This window comes from Staurois parvus, unplaced genomic scaffold (genome assembly GCF_062004578.1).
Source record: "Staurois parvus isolate SC_StPar_1 unplaced genomic scaffold, SC_StPar_1.0 ptg000057l, whole genome shotgun sequence".
NCBI lineage: Eukaryota > Metazoa > Chordata > Amphibia > Anura > Ranidae > Staurois > Staurois parvus.
The window spans coordinates 971,765-991,257 of record NW_028317853.1 but is presented as its reverse complement, the minus strand read 5'-3'; the positions used below and the strand labels follow the sequence as shown (position 1 = coordinate 991,257).

The following is a 19,493-nucleotide window of genomic DNA, read 5'->3' as shown; positions in this document are numbered from 1 at the left end:
TTGCACTGCAGGCACAGCCCAACTGCAAGGTATAGATCTTAAACTTTTGTTGGGTTATAGCACATTCATAAAGTATTCAGACCTCTTTCAGTTCAATTTTGGCAATGTCTGAATTTATTAAAAAGGAAAAACTGAAATATCACATGTACTTATGTATTCAGACTCTTTACTCGGTACTTTGTTGAAGCACCTTTGGCAGAATTTATAGCCTCAAGTCTTTTTGGGCATGATGTGACAAGCTTTGCACACCTGGATTGGGAGATTTTCTGCCATTCTTCTTTGTAAATCGTCTAAAGTTCAGTCAGGTTTGATGGGGACCGTTGGTGGACAGCCATTTTCAGGTTTCTCCAGAGATGTTCAATAGGGTTCAAGTCAGAGTTATCCCTAAGCCACTCTTGTGTTGTCTTGGCTGTGTGCTTAGGATCATTGTCAAGTTGGAAGGTAAACCTTCGGCCCAGTCTGAGGTCCTGAGTGCTCTGGAACAGGTTTTCATTGAAGATATATCTGTATTTTACTCCATTCAGATTTCCCTCAACCCTGACCAGTCTCCCAGTCCCTACTGCTGAAAAATACCCCCACAGCATGATGCTGCTGCCACCATGCTTCACTGGATGGATGGTATTGGGCAGGTGATGAGCAGTACCTGGTTTCAACCAAATAGAACGTTTAGAATTGAGGCCAAACAGTTCAATCTTGGTTTCGTCAGACCAGAGAATCTGGTTTCTCAGTGTCTGAGACACCTTCAGGTGTTTTTATACAAGCTCCAAGAGATTTTTCATGTGTTTTGCACGGAGGAGAGGCTTCCATCTAGCCATTCTGCCATAAAGTCCAGATCAGCGGAGGGCTGCAGTGATGGTTGTACTTTTGGAACCTTGTCACACCTCCACATAGGATTTCTGGAGCTCAATCAAAGTGACCATCAGGTTCTTCGTCACCTCTCTTTCTTACCAAGGCCCTTTTCCCTGATTGCTTAGTTTGGCTGGGTGACCAGCTGTTGGAAGAGTCCTGGTTGTGCCAAACTTCTTCAATGTGAAAATTATAGAGGCCACTGTGCTCTTGGGAACCTTCAGTGCAGGAGAATTTTTTCGTAGCCTTCCCCAGATCTGTGCCTTGCCATAATACGGTTTCTGAGCTCTGCAGACAGTTCTTTGACCTGGTGTGGGTTTTTGCAAAAATGTACTGGGCTTAAAAGTTTTTCTTAGTAAGAAAGGGCTTCCATTCCCCCATTCTATCCCACAGCCCAGACATAGGAAAAATACAGGAGGTTGTTGTCACATGTAGTACACAACCATCATTTGCCCGAAATGCCTGCAGCTCCTTTAATGGTTGCTGAAGGCTTCTTGGCAGCCTCCCGGACAAGTTTTCTTGATTTTTTTTTTTTTTTTATTAGTCCATTTTGGATGAATGCATCCCGTGTTATAGCGAATGCCTTGGGAAAGTTTTGTACCTTCCCCTGCCTGATACCTTCCAACACTGAGATCCCTTTGATGCTTTGCAAGTGCTCATGTCTCAAAGAGAAGTGGTCACCCAAAAATCATCACATAGGGGGCTTTGTCCTCTGTGTGATGAAAAATATAAAAAAGTAAAGAAAAAGTTACACCCAAGCACATAACACCCCTCCCCCCCCCAATTTTTTTTGAGGCCTCTCACAAACGCGCCTATGCTTGAAAGCATTAATTGCGATACAAGTTCCATATCGCTGTGCACACCAGAATAAGAGAAAACTAGCACCGGATCTCTACCTTATCGCTAAACAGATGACCTATAAGGGGCTTTAAAAGGCATCGCCTATAGAAAATATAGCGTACTAAAGTTTTCACAAGAGCATGCAAATTTTAAGGTTTGGTATTTTGGGTATCTATTTACTCAGTGCAAACTTATTTTTTAACAAAAAAAAAAATAATATGGGTTATTGCCTTTTGTTCCCTAAAATTAACTTCAGTGTGTTTTTTACCTAAATGTTGCATTTCCTAGCCCTTTCTAGTAATAGCATGCGACATAACAAAATTGGCACTACCACCATTTAATTATCTAGATATTTTCTCAAAGCAGACACCCTAATATTTTCTGGGGTTTATGTAATCTTCAGGCCTATAGTGATTTTTAAACGTGTACAAAAAAAACCCAAGAGAAGTTCCCATATCAGCTGTCAATTTTTGACAAGAGTGCAGCTATGCGGGGATCCAACTATACAGCTGCATCATCAAGTCACAGAGTTCTGTGAATGAATCGACAAGTACAGAACTACAAATACTGACATACTTTGCAGATGTTGGCTTGTAGTTCTCAATTAACTACCATGGCGCTGTTGAGTGCTCTGGTAGTTCATTAATTCTCCCTGTCAGTGTGAAACTGCCTGCCCATATGGTGTTCGATGTATGGGCAGACAGATTACACTGACTCTTGTCTTCAGGAGTCCTGCATTGAACCAACGATCAGCTGATTGCTGGTGCAATGCTTTCCAGGCTCCTTAAAAAAAAAAAAAAAAAAAAAACACCATACACAGGGCCATGATAGCAGATTTCTATTTGATTTTAAAGATGTGAATGAAGCTGTGTGCATTGGCTCATTAAAAAAAACAAAAAAAAACACACACAAACACACACGACAGATGGCAATAAGGTCCAATGACATATAAAATAAACACAAATGAGTCCATATAGCACTAGGTCAAACTCTTGTAGCTGTAGCAGGCTCTGTGTAAAGATATAAAAAAAAAAAAAAAAAGAGAAAAAAAAAAGCGCCTCAAAGTGCGGTATGTAGAACATTTATTGAGGAACACAGTAAGAAACACTCACATGATGGAGGAAAAAAAGAAGGCTTTGGTATAAGTTATAAAGATGGAGGACCTGACTGCGTCCTTGATGTGATAGCCGTAGTCAGCGCTGGGGGAGAGACTCTGGATATTCTCAAGGAGCTAACCGGCATGTGTGAGTATCGGTAGATGGCGCCCGGAGTACACCCTGGACCGCGACGTCTGCATCAGTGTGATGACGTGGGGAAGTCCAGCATGCAATGCGACGCATTTCAGAGCATGCGCGAGGCCGAAAGAAGGCGGAAGCACGCTCCCTTCTCAAGCAAAAGCTCCTCAATAAATGTTCTACATACTGCACTTAGAGGCGCTTTTGTTCTCTTTTTTGACTGCATATATTTGCCTGTTCTCCACCAGCTTTCACATATAATTTAGTTTCCTGCATGTATCCTGGGTGTGAATGGAAAGCCCAATGAGAAGGACAAAGCAAGGAAGAAATCTAGTAAAAATTTTTATACATACCAAAGAGTTCACCGATTCACCTACGGATTCCACAATTAATCTGCCCAGGAGAATGATGCAGGGTACAGCCATTCTAACAAAAAAATGTCAGTGTCAGACGCATGTTTTGGTATCCAGGCAGCAGAAATAAAACCGGTTAAGAGAACACACAGGCACGAGGGACACTCACAGCCTCAAATGCCCTTTTGTTGTCTTATTCTCACTCTGCATAAAATGAGGCATCTTAGACTGAGCAAAATATAATAAAAAAAAAAAAAAAATACACAGTAATGTCCAAATGTTTTAAGCAGGGGTGAAACAAATGCTGTAAATTAGCAATGCTCTCCGAAATAGAAGTGTTAAAAATGTATTGTCATCAATGAACACAAGAAAAATCCAAATCAAAAAACAGTATTTGGTGTGACCACCCCTTTGCCTTCAAAACAGCCCGAATTCTTCTAGGTACATTTGAGCATGGTTTTTCAAGGAACTCAGCAGGTAGGTTGTGCCAAACATTTTGGAGAGCTACTCACAGATCTTCTGTGGATGTAGGATGCCTCAAATCCTTCTGTCTCTTCATGTAATCCCAGACAGACTTGAGGTGGAGATCAGGGCTCTGTGGGCGACAAACCATCACTTCCAAAACTCCTTGTTCTTCATTACACTGAAGAGAGTCCTGGATGACATTTGTTGTATGATTGGGGTCAATATCTTACTTCAGAATTTGGGGCCAATCACACTCCTCTATGATAGTATGGCATAATGGATAAGTATCAGCTTGTATGTCTCAACATTGAGGGCACCATTGATCTTGGCCAAATACACTGCTCAAAAAAATTTAAAGGAACACTTTCTAATTAGAGTACAGCATCAAGTCAATTAAACTCCTGGGATATTGATTTGGTCAGTTAAGTAGCAGAGGGGGTTGTTAATCAGTTTCAGTTGCTTTGGTGTTCATAAAATAACAGGTGCACTAGATAGGCAACAATGAGACGACTCCGAAAACAGAAATGGTTTTACAGTTGGAGGCCACTGATATTTTGTCCCCTACTCCTCTTTTCTGTTCTTGACTAGTTTTGCACTTGGATAGGTTTAGTGTAACTACTGGTAGCATGAGGCAATACCTGGACCCTACAGGAAGTTGCATAGGTAGTCCAACTACTCCAGGATGGCACATAAATACGTGCCATTGCCAGAAGGTTTTCTGTGTCTCCCAGCACAGTCTCAAGAGCATGGAGGAGATTCCAGAAGACAGGCAGTTACCCTAGGAGAGTGGGACAGGACCGCAGAAGGTCCTTAACCCACCAGCAGGACCGGTATCTGCACCTTTGTGTAAAGAGGAACAGGATGAGCACTGCTAGAGCCCTACAAAATGACCTCCAGCAGGCCACTGGTTTGAATGTCCTCTAGTGGGCCCTGTGCTCACTGTCTGGCACCATAGAGCTTGATTGCATAATTTTTTTCACTTTGATTTTCTGGGTGTCTTTGAATTCAGTCCTCTGTAGTTTGATAATTTTCATTTCCATCAAACGATGGGGCATCCTTATGTTCCTAACACATTTCCCAGTCCATATCAGTATAGATATCAAGTGTGATATTTTTTCCCCATTGAGATCTGATGTGTTTTCAAAGTGTTCCTTTAATTTTTGTGAGCAGTGTACATCAATTCCAAACTAGAGAAATGCAGCCCCAAACGGTTTCAAATTTTAAACTTCGCCAAGAGCACCTGCTGCCATTTTTCTGCACCCCAGTTCCTATGTTTTTGTGCATAGTAGAGTCTCTTAACCACGTTTCCACGTTGAAGGTATGGTTTTTGGCAACAATTCTTCCATGAAGATCATTTCTGGCCAGAATTCTCTGGACATTAGATGGGTGTACCTGGGTCCCACTGATTTCCGCCAGTTCTGTGATGATGGCCCTGCAGGACATCTTCTGATGGCAAAGGGAAGTAAGCATGATTTGTTTTTCATTTACTGCATTAAGTTTCCATGGCTGGCCACTGTGTCTATAGTGCTGAACCTTGCCCGTTTCTTTGTGCTTCTTCAAAAGAGCATCATGAAACCCCAGTCTGCTTTGAAATATTTGCCTAAGACCTTGCTGATGCAAATTAACTAACTTGTGTCTCAATATAACCAACTCTGTGCTCAGTCTTGCCATGGTTTATGTCCTTTGATATAAAATTGTCTTCCACAACCTAACCTTAGTAACCGAGTTTGGCTGTTCCTCGCCCATTTTTAAGCCTCCTACACAGCTGTTTGCTTCAACATACATATGAAATTAATGATCAATAGCACCTACCTGGTATAATTGATTAATCATAAACCTGATTTCAATTCTACAAAATCCCTCACTTTGTGCAAGTGTAAGACTTGATGCTGCTTTGAAGCCAAAGGGTAGTCACACCAAATATTGATTTGATTTAGATTTTTCTTGTTAGCACACTTTGCATTTTGATAAAAATAAATATATATTTTTGAAACCATTCTTACTTTACAGCATTTCCGCACACCTGCCTAAACCTTTTACACAGCACTGTAATATATATATACACACACACACACACACACACACACACACACTTATTGTGAAGGTTGGACAAAGGTGAAGTATCTGATTGGTCTCCATGGGCAGAATTTTTTTTCTTTCACTTGCAAGAATTTGAAGCAATACCCTTTGGCAATGTGCCCTGATATTAAAGTTAAACAACAGGTAGAATACAAGTCTTACCCTTTGGACTTTTATGGCTATCCAAGACTCTGGTAATGCCTGTTTCAAAAAGATTTTGCATGCTTCAAGCAGGTTTTGCACTACCATATAAATCAATGAAAATGCAAAGGCAAGTCAAAATCGTCTGTTAATGAATTCTGAATAGTCTCCAAAGTGTCTCAAACGGATGTGAAAGTAATGCCAATACCACAAGCCCTGAGCCTGTCAACACAGGTTTGCTACCCAAAAAAATCAAATCAATACCAACCATACAGAACAGAAGTTTAGTCTTTTTCAGACATCACTTTAAAAGCAAGTTAGCAAAGGCAGCTTAAATATTTTTGTTGTCAAAAGGTTCACTTAAACTATACATATGCAAGTCAATATCTATTTTCTTTTACCATCGATGTATTTTACCATCTGAAATGAAAATAATGCTCCCAAACAATTTTGCACTTTGATCTATTCAATTGCTTTTGGAAACTGCAAAATTAGCAAAATGAGATGAAAGGGTAAATAGGAACTACATAAATGGCTGGCAAGCCCTTAAGTTTTAATTGGGGAACTTTACAGTCCTCCACTGCTCACTTTATGATCCTGCTCTTTTCCAGCTTCCTCTGATGTCAGAAGTTTTTTTTTTTTTATACTAGCTTCTAACGAGCAAAGCAGTTAGTGCAAGCTGACTAGGTATGCATTGTGCAGTCATTAAAGTAGAAGTCTGGTCAAATTCTAACTATGTAAACCTGATCCCACCCCAATTCTATGCCTATTCTAACTACCCTGTAAAAGGAAAGATGTCTATGCTTGCCTATTTTGAGGGCACTCCAGTCCGGTCACAATCTCTCCAGCAGCCGGCTTCAGTGAGAGGTGACATCATGACGTACTATGGGGCATCCATGATCACCGATTATGTGACTGGAGCGCCCATAGCAAAGGTAAGTATAGACACCTCTCCTTTAGAGGGTAGTTAGAATAAGCTTAGACTGGGGTGGGAGCAGATTTAAGTAGTTAGGATTTGACTGGACTTCAACCTTAACCACTTCCTGTCCGGACACTTTTACCCCCCTTCCTGTCCAGGGCAATTTTCAGCTTTCAGCGCTATCACATTTTGAATGACAATTGCACGGTCATGCAACACTGTACCCATATGACTTTTTTACCATTTTTTTGAGACAGATAAAGCTTTATTTTGGTGGTATTTATTCACCGCTGGGATTTTTATTTTTTTTGCTATGTAAATGAAAAAGTCCAAAAATTTTGAAAAAAGTGTTTTCTTATAAAATTTTCCAAATAAATAATCTTTCATCATAAATCTTGGCCGGAATGTATTCAGTTATCGTTTTAGTAAAAAAAAAAAAAAAAATAATAAGCCAAATTAGTTTATAACCAAAAATTATAATTTTTAAACATTTTTATTTTATTTTTTATATTATTTATGTTTTTTTTTTTACATACTGTCACCCTAGCAGTACAGTGTCACCATGGTGACACTGTACTACTTGTGGGGGGTGATGAAGATTTATTTATTTATTTTTTTTACAGTGATTGCTTTTACACCCATATAGGATGTAAAAGCAATCATTTCTTTCTCTCTGTCTGCATTCTTGCAGCCATTGAGAACGCATATTCGTTTTTCGGGCTTCACCTGTTGCAGACGTTTCCCCCCCGCTGAAGACATAGAATATTAAAACCAAATATAGCCAAATCACTAGCATTTCCAGAAGGTCAGCAAGGGCAGATATTAAAAAATAATAATGAACTTCTGTATGTTCGCAACAAGTACATAAACATGTGAATTTGACTTGATTTGGGCCTTTTTGTAATTCCCTGTAAAGCAGCACTCAGGGAGAAAAAGGGAGCCAACAAGAGACATGCTGACATGCGTAGGGAGCAGAGAGTCAACTTCATCTGTTGGTGTTTCTCCACAATCCAATCATAGGCTAGGGCGGGTGTCGGCAACCCGCGGCTCCGGAGCCGCATGCGGCTCTTTTTCACCTTTCCTGCGGCTCCGGAGCACACTGCCCACCAGGTGACAGGCAATAGGGTCGGCAAGCCGCGGCTCTTTTAATGCAGATCTTCTGTGTGCCGGGCGCCCGCTGGCAAACACTGGCTGTCAGGATGTAGGCGGGGCAGCCCGGATGTAGGCGGGGCAGCGTGACGAACTCCTCTCCTCTCACAGTCCGCCCTGAAGACCAGAACGGCGCGGGAACCCAGCGAGAGGAACGCGCGGAGCAAAGGTAAGTGAATTCACACAATATGGGGAATGAATTACTATAGGGGGGATGAATTACTATAGGGGGGATGAATTACTATATGGGGGATGAATTACTATATGGGGGGTGAATTACTATATGGGGGGTGAATTACTATATGGGGGATGAATTACTATGGGGGATGAATTACTATATGGGGGATGTATTTTCAGTTTTAAAAATGTTTCTCTCAAAATAAATTTCAATCGTGGTTTTGGCGAGATTTGGCTCAGTCGAAAAAAAAAGGTTGCCCACCACTGACCTAAGGCTATGATTGTGATTATGACGATACACTGTGGCCCTGATTAACCCTTTGCTTACTGGGCCCTTAAACCCCTTCATGACCAGAGCGTTTTTTGCAATATATGCAGTGTCGGATTTGTTTTAAATGTTGCAATGGTTTTGCGGCTCTCAGTCTTTTTTTCCCTCTCGGAAACGGGTCCAAGTGGCTCTTTATGTCTTAAAGGTTGCAGACCCCTGGGCTAGGGGGTGGGTCAGCTTTACTGCCCAGCATTACATTGTAATACCGCAAGAGTGTTAACCATCAACTGTTCATTCAGTTTTAAAAAACCAGCAGCATTTGTACCACACTCCAGCTGCAATCTCTCTTGGTCTACCCGACCTTGGCTTGGTATCAAGAGATCCCTGAACCTTCCACTTCTAATAGGTGATTTAACAGTACTGATTGGCATATTCAAGGCTTTGGACATCTTTTTATGTCCTTTTCCATCTTTATAAAGCTCCATTACCTTGTTACACAGTTTTGACAGTTCTTTTCTGATCCCCATGGCTCAGTATCTAGCCTAGTCAGTGCTTCCATGTAAGAGCTAATAAACTCATTGACTATTTATACACTGACACTAAACGCAATTTAAAAAGAAACAGATGTGGGACATTAACCTCTAATTGGCATTTTAACCCGTGTGTGTCACCTTGTGTGTCTGTACCAAGGCCAAACATTCCAGGGGATGGAAACTTTTGATCATGGTCATTTGGGTGATTTCTGTTATTATGATTTAAAAAGGAGCCAAACAACTATTTGATAATAAATGGCTTCATATGATCATCATCCTTCAATAAAAAGCATTTTTTGTCATGATCAGCCATTTTTTCAATATCAATGACAAAATTTCACAATTTCTGCCAGGGTATGTAAACGTTTGAGCACAACTGTATATTGATTCATATGCGTTGTGGTGCAACACATTGTGCTCCACTGTACAAAACATTGGCAGCACCGTTCACATTAAATGGCACCTCTATGCAGTGCACATAGAGCAGATGCATTGCCATGTACTGTGGCAACACATGTTAGGGCATGCATTTTAACATTGCCACAATGCAGACATGTGAATGGGCCAGCACAGCCACCCCATTCATTCACAGGAATCTGTAAATGAGAGATCTACAAGTCCTGTCTGCTACTGCAGATGATGGCTTGTAGTTTGAATGTACTGTTAGGTCTTTGATGAGCACTGTAGTTCATTCACATGCCCTGCACCTGTCAAACTGACAGCGTGTACAGAGGTACGGACTGAAAGCTGTAGACCTTTTCTGCAGGAGCCTGACATTGCACCCCTGATCCATTGATCACGGCTGCAATGCTTTTCAGGCAGCTATGGTGGAAAAAAAAAATGCACTTTTTTTCCTGCAAAATTATGTGCATTAATCTTTTTCCCAAAAGGTGACCTTAATCTTTAAAAGCAATGTAACCATTTAAAAATTCTGTTTTGGTAGGGAAGCTTGAATTTAGGCTGTATTTTACAACCAAGTCACAACACACCATTGATACATTTTAGCGGACTTTCCTTTTTTAGCGCACTCCTATTTTGAAGACCAATCTTTGCCCTTGCAGACAAATTAAATTTTTTTTTCTGCCTAGTTGCTATGTAACCAAGAACCTTATCAGTAAGCCTGTGGATGAGTTTCACATGCAAGGATCTGCCATTAAAAGAAAAATCAATGTAGCTCAGAGGAACGGTTACAGTGTGGAACAGCTGATAATAAGAGCCTAAATCACCGTGGCATGCCATCTGCGAGTGACAGGGAGATGGGTCGAGGGAAACCAATTCCCAGCCCACACGGCCTGCACAGTCACTGCAGCAGCAGATGAAAAGGGCACGCATAACAATCATGCATAGACAAAACCTCTGCTTGTCACAGATATAGATACAGCGTGGATAATCTCTCTATTTGATATTAGATACTGGAAAGACTTTTAGAGCCGTGCTGTACATTGAGACAGGATGACTGCTCACAGAGATTAGTTTTCAGCAAAAGTTCTCATGCTAATGGAGGAAAAAAAAAAAAACACTTCTGAACAAAAAAGTCAATAAAAAGTAGAAGTGTTTTAGCACAATTAATATTTAAAGTAGCTTAAATGCTTAACAAAATTATGTAGAGAATAGGAACTCCAGAAAAAAAACAACATACCAGAAATTGAAACTTAGAGCATGAACTTGAACGTTTGCAGCCCTATCTGTCCTATATTTCTCAGTCACATTTTTGCATTTAAAGTGGAACTCCGTGATAAACCCAATTCATTTAATAAATGTTCCCTCCCTCTCCAAACTCCTATTCTGGCTAACCTGTGTAAGGCTACGTTCACACTAGCGTTGTGTGCAGGTGGCAGAGAGGCGTTTGGGAAGCATTTTTACCGCTTCCCAAACGCCTCTGGCAATTCTGCACATTGCAGCACATGGTGCTGTTCTAACGGGAGCGGTAGCGTCGCGGCAAAACGGACGCCTCTGGACGAGTCAGGAGGAGTTGAAGCCTCCTATTCTTGTCTATGGTGCCGCTCCGCAAACGCCCGGCCGGCATTTGCGGTGCGGTTGTGGGGCGTTTGCGGAGCGGTAACACCATTCAAACTTCATTCTAGGCGTTTGTAACGCTCGGCAAACGCCTAGCAACCGCCACTAAACCACGCATGCGGCGTTTACGGAGCGTTAAAAAACGCTTCGCAAACGCCGGACCAACGCTTGCCAAACGCTATAGGGGCGTTTGGCAAGCGTTGGTAAAACAGTCAAGTGTGAACGAGCCCTATGAAAAACGTAATATACCCATCTATTTCACGCCACTCTGGTCTAGTCACGTGACCCCCATCCCCCACACAATGGCTGGTAAAGCCTGGAACAGTGAAGTCGCCCATAGGCTTTTGTGGACCGCATGAATGGAGAGGCCTAAAAACAGGCAAGTATAAAGATCTTTCTTACACAGGTTAATCAGAATAGATGTTAGGAAGGGGGGAGGGAGCATTTTTAATATTGGTTGGGTTTATCACAGAATTCCAGGTGAACTCTTTTACTGCAAGGTCTGTATGGACCTACAGAACCGCTTCCAGCTAGCCAGGTCTGTATACTGTACGAACCTGGCATTTCGCCTTCTGCTATAAGCTCAACGTCATTTAAATGACCATGAACTAATGGCAAAACTGTTTAGCAGACTCTGGCTGATGAACAGCAGCTGTTAAGCCGCTCATCAGAGCTATTCACCTAAAGTGCAACATAATAGACAGTTTACTATGCTTCACTTTGTGAAAGAACAGTGAGCCTCTGCACAGATGCTTCTGTTCATTCACATTTATCTGTAGCTAAGGCTGCGCAGAAAGGGAATGAAGACTCTATGCTCTCAGTCCATTTCTGTCTAAAAAAAACAAAAAAAAAAAAACAAAAAAAAAAGACACTGGGGGTTTATTTAGAGCTTTTGTGCTTCACTAGAGCCCCCTCCATATATGTCAACATCACACAAACATAACATACAGTACCTTACAAAATTGCTGCCAAGTTCCTACTAAGGCCTCATTGACATGGGGCATACTAAAGTGTATGTCTGTGTGAGGGTCATGTTTACCTGAGTGAGGATGCACAGGTGTTCCGTGCATTTCCGTGCAGGCAGTCCCATTCATGTCAACTGGAATGTAGTGGCCCTGCTCCCACAGCTGCTACTTGCAATTTGACATTTATGTGGGAGTGGGTGCATGTTCCTCGGAAACCACTAAGCAACTCATCCACTCCCTTATTATATCACGCCTTGACTACTATAACTCCCTCCTCACTGGCCTACCTCATCGCAGGCTATCCCCACTCCAGTCCATCATGAATGCTTCTGCCAGACTCATTCACCTTACTAACTGCTCTATATCTGCCATCCCCCTCTGCCAATCCCTCCACTGGCTTCCAATTGCCCAACGGATAAAATTCAAAACACTAACACTGACGTACAAAGCCGTTCATAACACTGCCCCTAACTACATCACCGACCTTGTCTCTAAATACCACCCAAACCGTACTCTCCACTCCTCGAAAGACCTCCTACACTCTAGCTCCCTTGTCTCCTCCTCCCATGCTCATCTCCAGGATTTCACACAGGCTTCACCCATCCTCTGGAACTCCCTACCTCAAGCTATCAGGCTATCGCCCACCCTGCTCACTTTTAAGCACACTCTGAAAACTCATCTCTTCAGGGAAGCCTACCCTGACCAACTACTGGAATCCCCTACTCCTCCAATCACTCCATCCCCCACAGCTAATTACCTCTTGTACCACTATCCCCTCCCTCCTAGATTGTAAGCTCCAAGGAGCAGGGCCCTCTAATCCCTCTTGTATTGAACTGTATTGTTACTGTACTGTCTCCCTCCATAATGTAAAGTGCTGAGCAAACTATCGGCGCTATACAAGCCCTGTATAATAATAATAATGTTCCTGAACTCACCCTGTCTGTGTTTGGGGCTGTGCACCCACACATATGTGATACATCAGGAATTCTCTAGGCACTAAGCCCACTCTTGTTCAACTGTCTATTGGGCAGGGTAGGCTCTGCCATTTCACAGCTGAGCAGGGTGGCAGATTAAATTAAAAGTAAAACCTGTACAGAGGGAATGTCTGAGGGCCACTATCTGAAAATCCATAATGTGTGTAGTGGTGAAGTGTTAGTAATATTACACCACTCGAGAGATCATCCCTATTTTTAGTAATATTACACCACTCGAGAGATCATCCCTATTTTTAGTAATATTACACCACTCGAGAGATCATCCCTATTTTTTTTTTATGTTCCAGGCATGTACTTAGCTTTTGCGGAAGGCCACTATTGTGGACCTCCCTCTGAAAATGCCACTTGCCTGGCCAACTCTGGCTTCAATGCTTTGAGACAACATGCAAATTTAGCAAGCGGATCAGGAAAGCCAGACCAGAGCCAAAAGTCTATCTTTATACTTGTTACATTCAGTGACTCAATGTCTTGAAGTCATCAAATCAGTGTGACAACCTGTGAATAAGTCTTTTAGAAGGAGAGGTTGGCAATAGTAGCTCCAGATAGAACAGAAGCCACAGAGACTAGCAGAGCATAACTCTTGTCCGTTGTGCAAACGGAAGTTTCCTCAAAGGATTTGTTAAAAATGGACAAGTGTGCTTTTTCTCTGTGGAGACAAAAACTATTTCTGCACAGAGGCCAAGAGTTTACTATTATGTTACCAAAAAGCCTGAACAGTACTTTAATTTTAGGCTGTATATGTGATATAAACCATTCAGTTTAGATGCACAGTTGACCACAGGGGCATAAAGAAAAGATCTGCAATCCTCTGTTTACTACCTTAAAGAGAAAAAACAAAAAACAAAAAAAACAAAACAAAAACAAAACAAAAACAAAACAAAAACAAAACAAAAACAAAACAAAAACAAAACAAAAACAAAACAAAAACAAAACAAAAACAAAACAAAAACAAAACAAAAACAAAACAAAAACAAAACAAAAACAAAACAAAAACAAAACAAAAACAAAACAAAAACTTGCCTTTGGATTTGTATTGGAAATGGTGACCCCGCACCGGCGCTCCTAGCCCCTCCCTCCTATCAGATGCCCCCACAGCAAGCAGCTTGTTATAGGGACACCCAAGCATGCGCACTCCCAGCCGTTGCTCTGTGTATCCAGTTACACACTCGCCCCCTCTCTTCTCATTGGCTCACTGACTGTGACTGACAGCAGTGAGAGCCGATTGCTCCTGCTGCTGTCCCAGCCAATGAGGAGAGCGAGTCCCGGGACAGCTGAGACTCCAGTGCACACGCTGGATCGAGAGGGGGCTTAGGTGAGTATTGCGGGGCACAGAATGCAGGAAGGCAAAAAACCTTACATCTTTACAACTTTACACTTTAACCCCAATTTTGCAAATTCACACCCTCCTCTGACAGAATTGTAAATAATGTTTTTTCTTTTTAGTAAAGACTTTTAAGATTCCGACCCTACTTTCTTATTGTTTAACCATGTAAGAATGCTGTTGCAAGTACACCCCACTGCCTACAGATTCCTGGAATATGAATGTCATGTCTAAGAAGTCTTCAGGCAACTCCCAGAGCACTGGATGCACATACACTGCCAATCCCATGCATGCAGACCCAACAGAATTGTATTACTTATACATGCGAATACGAGAACAACGCATGAACAATTTTCATAGTTCGGGTGAAAGTCCGCTTTAAGCTTCTTTTATTTTGATGAAATATTCAAAGATTAAAATATTCAGGAAATGTACTTACACAGTCCATAGGTAACATAAAATGCCCACATTTACTTATTATGGGATATCATGACTTATGAGATTGGTTCTGAGATGAATGTCCACAGGTCTCAGTTCTGCAAACTTCCCAAAAAAAGTCCAACTGGTGTGAGAAGAGGGGCTCCTGTAAAATAAATTTGGTCAAATGTAAAGTGTAGAATGCAGTACTATCTGACCTATGGTTTTGAGATGGAGGCCTTCAACCATACCATGGTACAGTATACAATGTTCTGACAATACAAACATTACAATGTTTAATTTAATATTTATATAAAATCCAACACAAGCTCTTTTCTTTTCTAGTTTTGGCAGAAGTTGGGAAACATTAAGATTCCTGAAACGTTAATTGTGGTCTATAGCTCTCCTGGGAAGATGTCATCTTACTGTTTAACCCTATTATTCCAGGACAAGAAATGTGGGAAACAGCAGGGTCACAGGACAGGAAAGAGACTGAAGCGAACGTCTAGTGACTCTCACATGATTCAAAATTGCGACCCAGGCCATGCTGAGGAAATGCCGACATTTCATGAGGTTCTCGCCTTTCCCCACTCTATTGAAAAAATGGATTGGTTTTCACCATATCCCATCCAACTGACTCCAACACTAGGACAGGAAATTAGTGTAAATTCCTCTAATGGGAACAGCTACAGCAATAACATTCTGATGGAGGTTCTAACCTTTTGTTTTCTTTTTGGTAAAGGTGGTGTAAATAACGAAAGAGCTGCTCCATAGCTGCTCCATTTAACTCTGTGCGAGCTGAATACCAGTTCGTGTTGCCTTTTAGATTGAAATCTCCATTAGACGCTGGCAGTAATCACATGCAGAAAAATCTGACAGGCTGGTTGTACCAAAGTTGATCGATAGATCGACTTGGGTACAATCAGCCTACCTATACATGGACTGAAATTTGACTGGTCCCTGCTGAACCAGACGAATTTAGATCCATGTATGGCCAGCTTAGAGTATGTCACCCCAACATTTCATATTCCCGATATATGCCTGCTGTACCATGTACTTGTATGAAAAAGTATCCTGTTCTCTTTGTATTGCTTCCTTTGTGTGAAATCCCTGGTGTTCCTGCCAGGTCCTCTGCTGTCCTGTTAAAAACTGACCACACTAGTCATGAGAGCACAGCATGGTCAGCCCTCTAGCTATGCTGGGAACTCAGCCTGCTCTCCTCCAATGATAAGACTTGTCCTAACAATCCCCTGCACTGCTTTTTCCCGGGTAGCTCAGCATGTTGCTGTTTCTCCTTGCTTAGCTCTCTGTTCTCAGCAATATAAATGAGCCTAGAGGGAACATGATCACTTATAAAACATAAAAAAAACAAACAAACATATAAATACCTTTTTTCTCTAGCTATACACATTCACAACCTATACATTCTAGACCTCAATTCATGGACTCAAAGTTTAGCACATTGCATAATTATGCAGTTCTCAGTAAATAACATTTTCTTTACCTGAGACTGATTGTTGCTAAGTAATTCAAAACCAGAAAAAAAAAAAAAAAGCAAAACCTGATATAGTCTCATACAAGGTCATCGCTGTCATATGAGCTGCTTCTAAAAAATAATCTCTGCAGGTAAATCAAGGGTATGCATAACAGACTCCATATTACATTCTTTAAAAAAACAAATACCAGCACGTGATATTTTACTTAAAATGTCTGACTGATGGAGAGAGACCTACCAGTGATGTGAAAGTACAGCAAGAAGGTGCATTTCCTTCCTGAAAAATGTGGTCAAGATCAAGGTGTAAGGTTTACTTTCAGTGCTTTTAATATTACAGAAATGAAAATCAACCTGCTAGAGTGGTTTATTTATGTATAAAAAGGAGATAGCAATTAAAGTAGAACTATAGGCAAAACTTTATTTCATTTTGGACAGAGTAAGGAAGGGTTATAACCCCTGTCAGTTTATTTGTTGCCATCTGTGTCCCATTGGGGAGATTTACCTTCACTTCCTGACCCATAACCAAAAGAGGGACTTTATGAAAATCCCTGCAAATCAACCACTTGACCTCTGGAAGATTTACCCCCCGTCATGACCAGGCCATTTTTTGCGATAAGGCACTGCGTTACTTTAACGGAGAACTGCGCGATCATGCAATGCTGTAAATAAATTACATTTATGTCATTTTTTCCTCATAAATAGAGCTTTCTTTTGTTAGTATTTGAACACCACTGCGGTTTTTTTTATTTTTTGTGCTATAAACAAAACAAGAGCGCCAATTTAAAATTAAAAAAAAATATTTTTTGTTTTCTGCTGCTATAAAACATATCTAATAAAAAAAATAAAATCAATTCATACATTTAGACCAATATGTATTCTGCTACACATTTTTGGTTAAAAAAAAATCCCAATAAGCGTATATTGAGTGGTTTGCGCAAAATTTATACAAACTGTGGGATATATACTGGAATATTTTTTTTTTATACTAGTATGCAGTGATCAGTGACCTATAGCGGGACTGTGATATTGCGTCGGGTATTTATCCACTGACACTTTGTGGTAACTAGTGACACTAATAGTGGTCAGTGCTAAAAATATGATGTATGGACACTGTACTAATGACACTGGTTGGGAAGGGGTTACAAATCTAGGGCACTCAAAGGGTTAACTGTGTCTAGTTATGTGTTGTGTACACGGTGTGCTGCTTTTACTAAGGGAAGTGATGGGTGGGCTGTATTCCCTGCTCTGCAGGGACACAAGATCCATCACTTCCCCCATGCCGGAATGGAGCTCTGCCTTGTTTACATAGGCAGAGCTCCATTCTGTGTCTGCCTGACGATTTGCGGGTGCCAACGGACATCCACTGCCCGGTAACCACAGATTGGTTTCTACTGTGAATAACCACAGCCGAAAGGGCCAACCAGAATCACATTTATATACGTGATTTTGCAGAGGAGGACATCCCCGTAGCAGTATATCTGCTATAGGGTGCTCTTTAAGTGGTTTAAAGAATTCCTTGGGGACCCCCAGGTTACCAGAACTAGTGTCCCCAATGGCAAATTTCCCCTCTATTATGTTTCTGGGGACAACCAAAAATTTGGGGTTTTCTTTTACTTTCAATGATAATGGTAGACAGGACAAATAGAGAGGGTAAGTCTGCCTAAAGGGGGCACCGGCTGCAAAAAACCTAGTAGGTGTTCTAATCCATCTCCACTGTCCAAAACTGGAAAAAAAAAGTGCATATATATATATGTGTGTGTGTGCTTACCTTTATGTATACTTTAAGGGCTCATTCACACAATCTGTTCAGCTGCACTGACCTGTAAAAGTCAAAGCAGATTCAACGCTAGGGCACAGGGTGAAGAGAGCCGGCAATCGGCTTTCCGCGGAGGGGACATCTACACTGATCATCAGAGCACTGATGATCAGTGTGCCCTGATGATCAGTGTAGCCCCAGCAGTGCCACCTGTCAGTGCTAATCAGTGCCTCGTGCCAGTGCCCATCAGTGCCACATATCAGTGCCTACCAGTGCACATCAATGCCACATATCAGTGCCTACCAGTGCACATCAATGCCACATATCAGTGCCCATCTGAACTGTCTTTCAGTGCCACCTATCAATGCCTATCAGTGCTGCCAATCAATGATGCCTAACAGTGCCATATATGAGTGCTACCTTTCAGTGCCCATCAGTGATACCTGTCAATGCCCATCAGTGCCACCTACCAGTGCCTCCTCATCAGTGCCACCTATCAGTGTCCATCAGTGCAGCCTATCAGTGCAGCCTCATTAGCGCACATCAGTGAAGGAGAAAAATTACTTATTTACAAAATTTTATAACAAAAACTAATTAAAAACATTTTTTTAAAAACTTTTCAGTGGTTTTTGGTTTAAAAAAAAATGAAAAACCCAGAGGTGATTAAATACCACCAAAATAAAGCTCTGTCACAAAAAATGATAATTTCATATGGGTACAGCATTGCATGACCGCACAATTGTCATTCAAAGTGTGACAGCGCTGAAAGCTGGAAATTGTCCTGGGCAGGAAGGGGGTATAAGTGCCCTGTAGGCTGTGGTTAAGGGCACAGAGCATAATGTGGGCGGGGCTGAGAACACCAGAGTGCAGCTGCAGATGGTGTTCCCAGAAGAGAGGGCAGTGTGGTGAGGACAGAAGTGAAGGGAATGTGCTCCGCTCCTGTATAATCTCCCCTCAGTATCAGGGATAGGCGAACCTCCTAGAAGTTGAACTTTCTCGTCTCTCGTTGGTGACTATCAGCCCCAGTATGACCCTCCCCCCATATAAGAGCCCCTGTGAGGCCGCTCTCTGTACTGAACTCTCCTTACCTCCTGCTCGCTCAGCTCTCACCCTGCAGCCTCCTCTGCTCTCTGGGACTTGTAGTCTCCCAGCCCCCCTCCTCCCCCCTGACCTTATTACCTCCTGGCGTCACACAGCAGCCTCCCAAACTACGCTTCCCACAAAGCCCCGCGGCCCCCTCCACCTACCTGTCCGACCCGCAGCAGGTAACAAAGCTGCCCCCCTCCCGAGCGGAGGATGGGAGAGCCGGCTCCTCCCGAGGCATGGCGGGAGATGTAGTCCGGAGCGCCTTTAGGGGCGGGGCTGCGTTACAGCGCGCTCTTCTTACGTGCCCGACGTTCACTGTGCGGCCATGAGTGAAGAACGGAACAGAATGTGGGGGCATTTCGGGTGTCTGTGGAATCCACTAACGGGTTGAATGGAGGGATATGTGGTTATATGGGGCCGTGGGGGGTTCCAGGGAA

The 19,493-nt window shown here is 42.1% G+C and overlaps 1 protein-coding gene across 6 annotated transcripts in view; it reads right to left on the bottom strand.

Moving 5' to 3' along the window:
- Positions 1-19,336, bottom strand: part of CUNH1orf159 (chromosome unknown C1orf159 homolog) — a 61,928-nt gene extending 42,592 nt beyond the window's left edge. For 2 of the 6 annotated variants that reach the window (XM_089668385.1, XM_089668386.1), the window contains exons 1-3: positions 19,218-19,334; positions 14,742-14,885; positions 3,275-3,347 (exon numbers count right to left, since the gene is read on the bottom strand). In XM_089668385.1, the coding sequence (XP_089524511.1) occupies positions 3,275-3,346 (72 nt within the window). In that variant the 5' untranslated portion in view covers position 3,347; positions 14,742-14,885; positions 19,218-19,334. Of the gene's footprint in view, positions 1-3,274; positions 3,348-14,741; positions 14,886-19,058; positions 19,150-19,217 lie in introns of those variants that run through there. The other 4 variants (XM_089668384.1, XM_089668382.1, XM_089668383.1 and 1 more) reach the window with 4 other exon arrangements.
- Between the last annotated feature and the right edge of the window lie 157 nt (positions 19,337-19,493).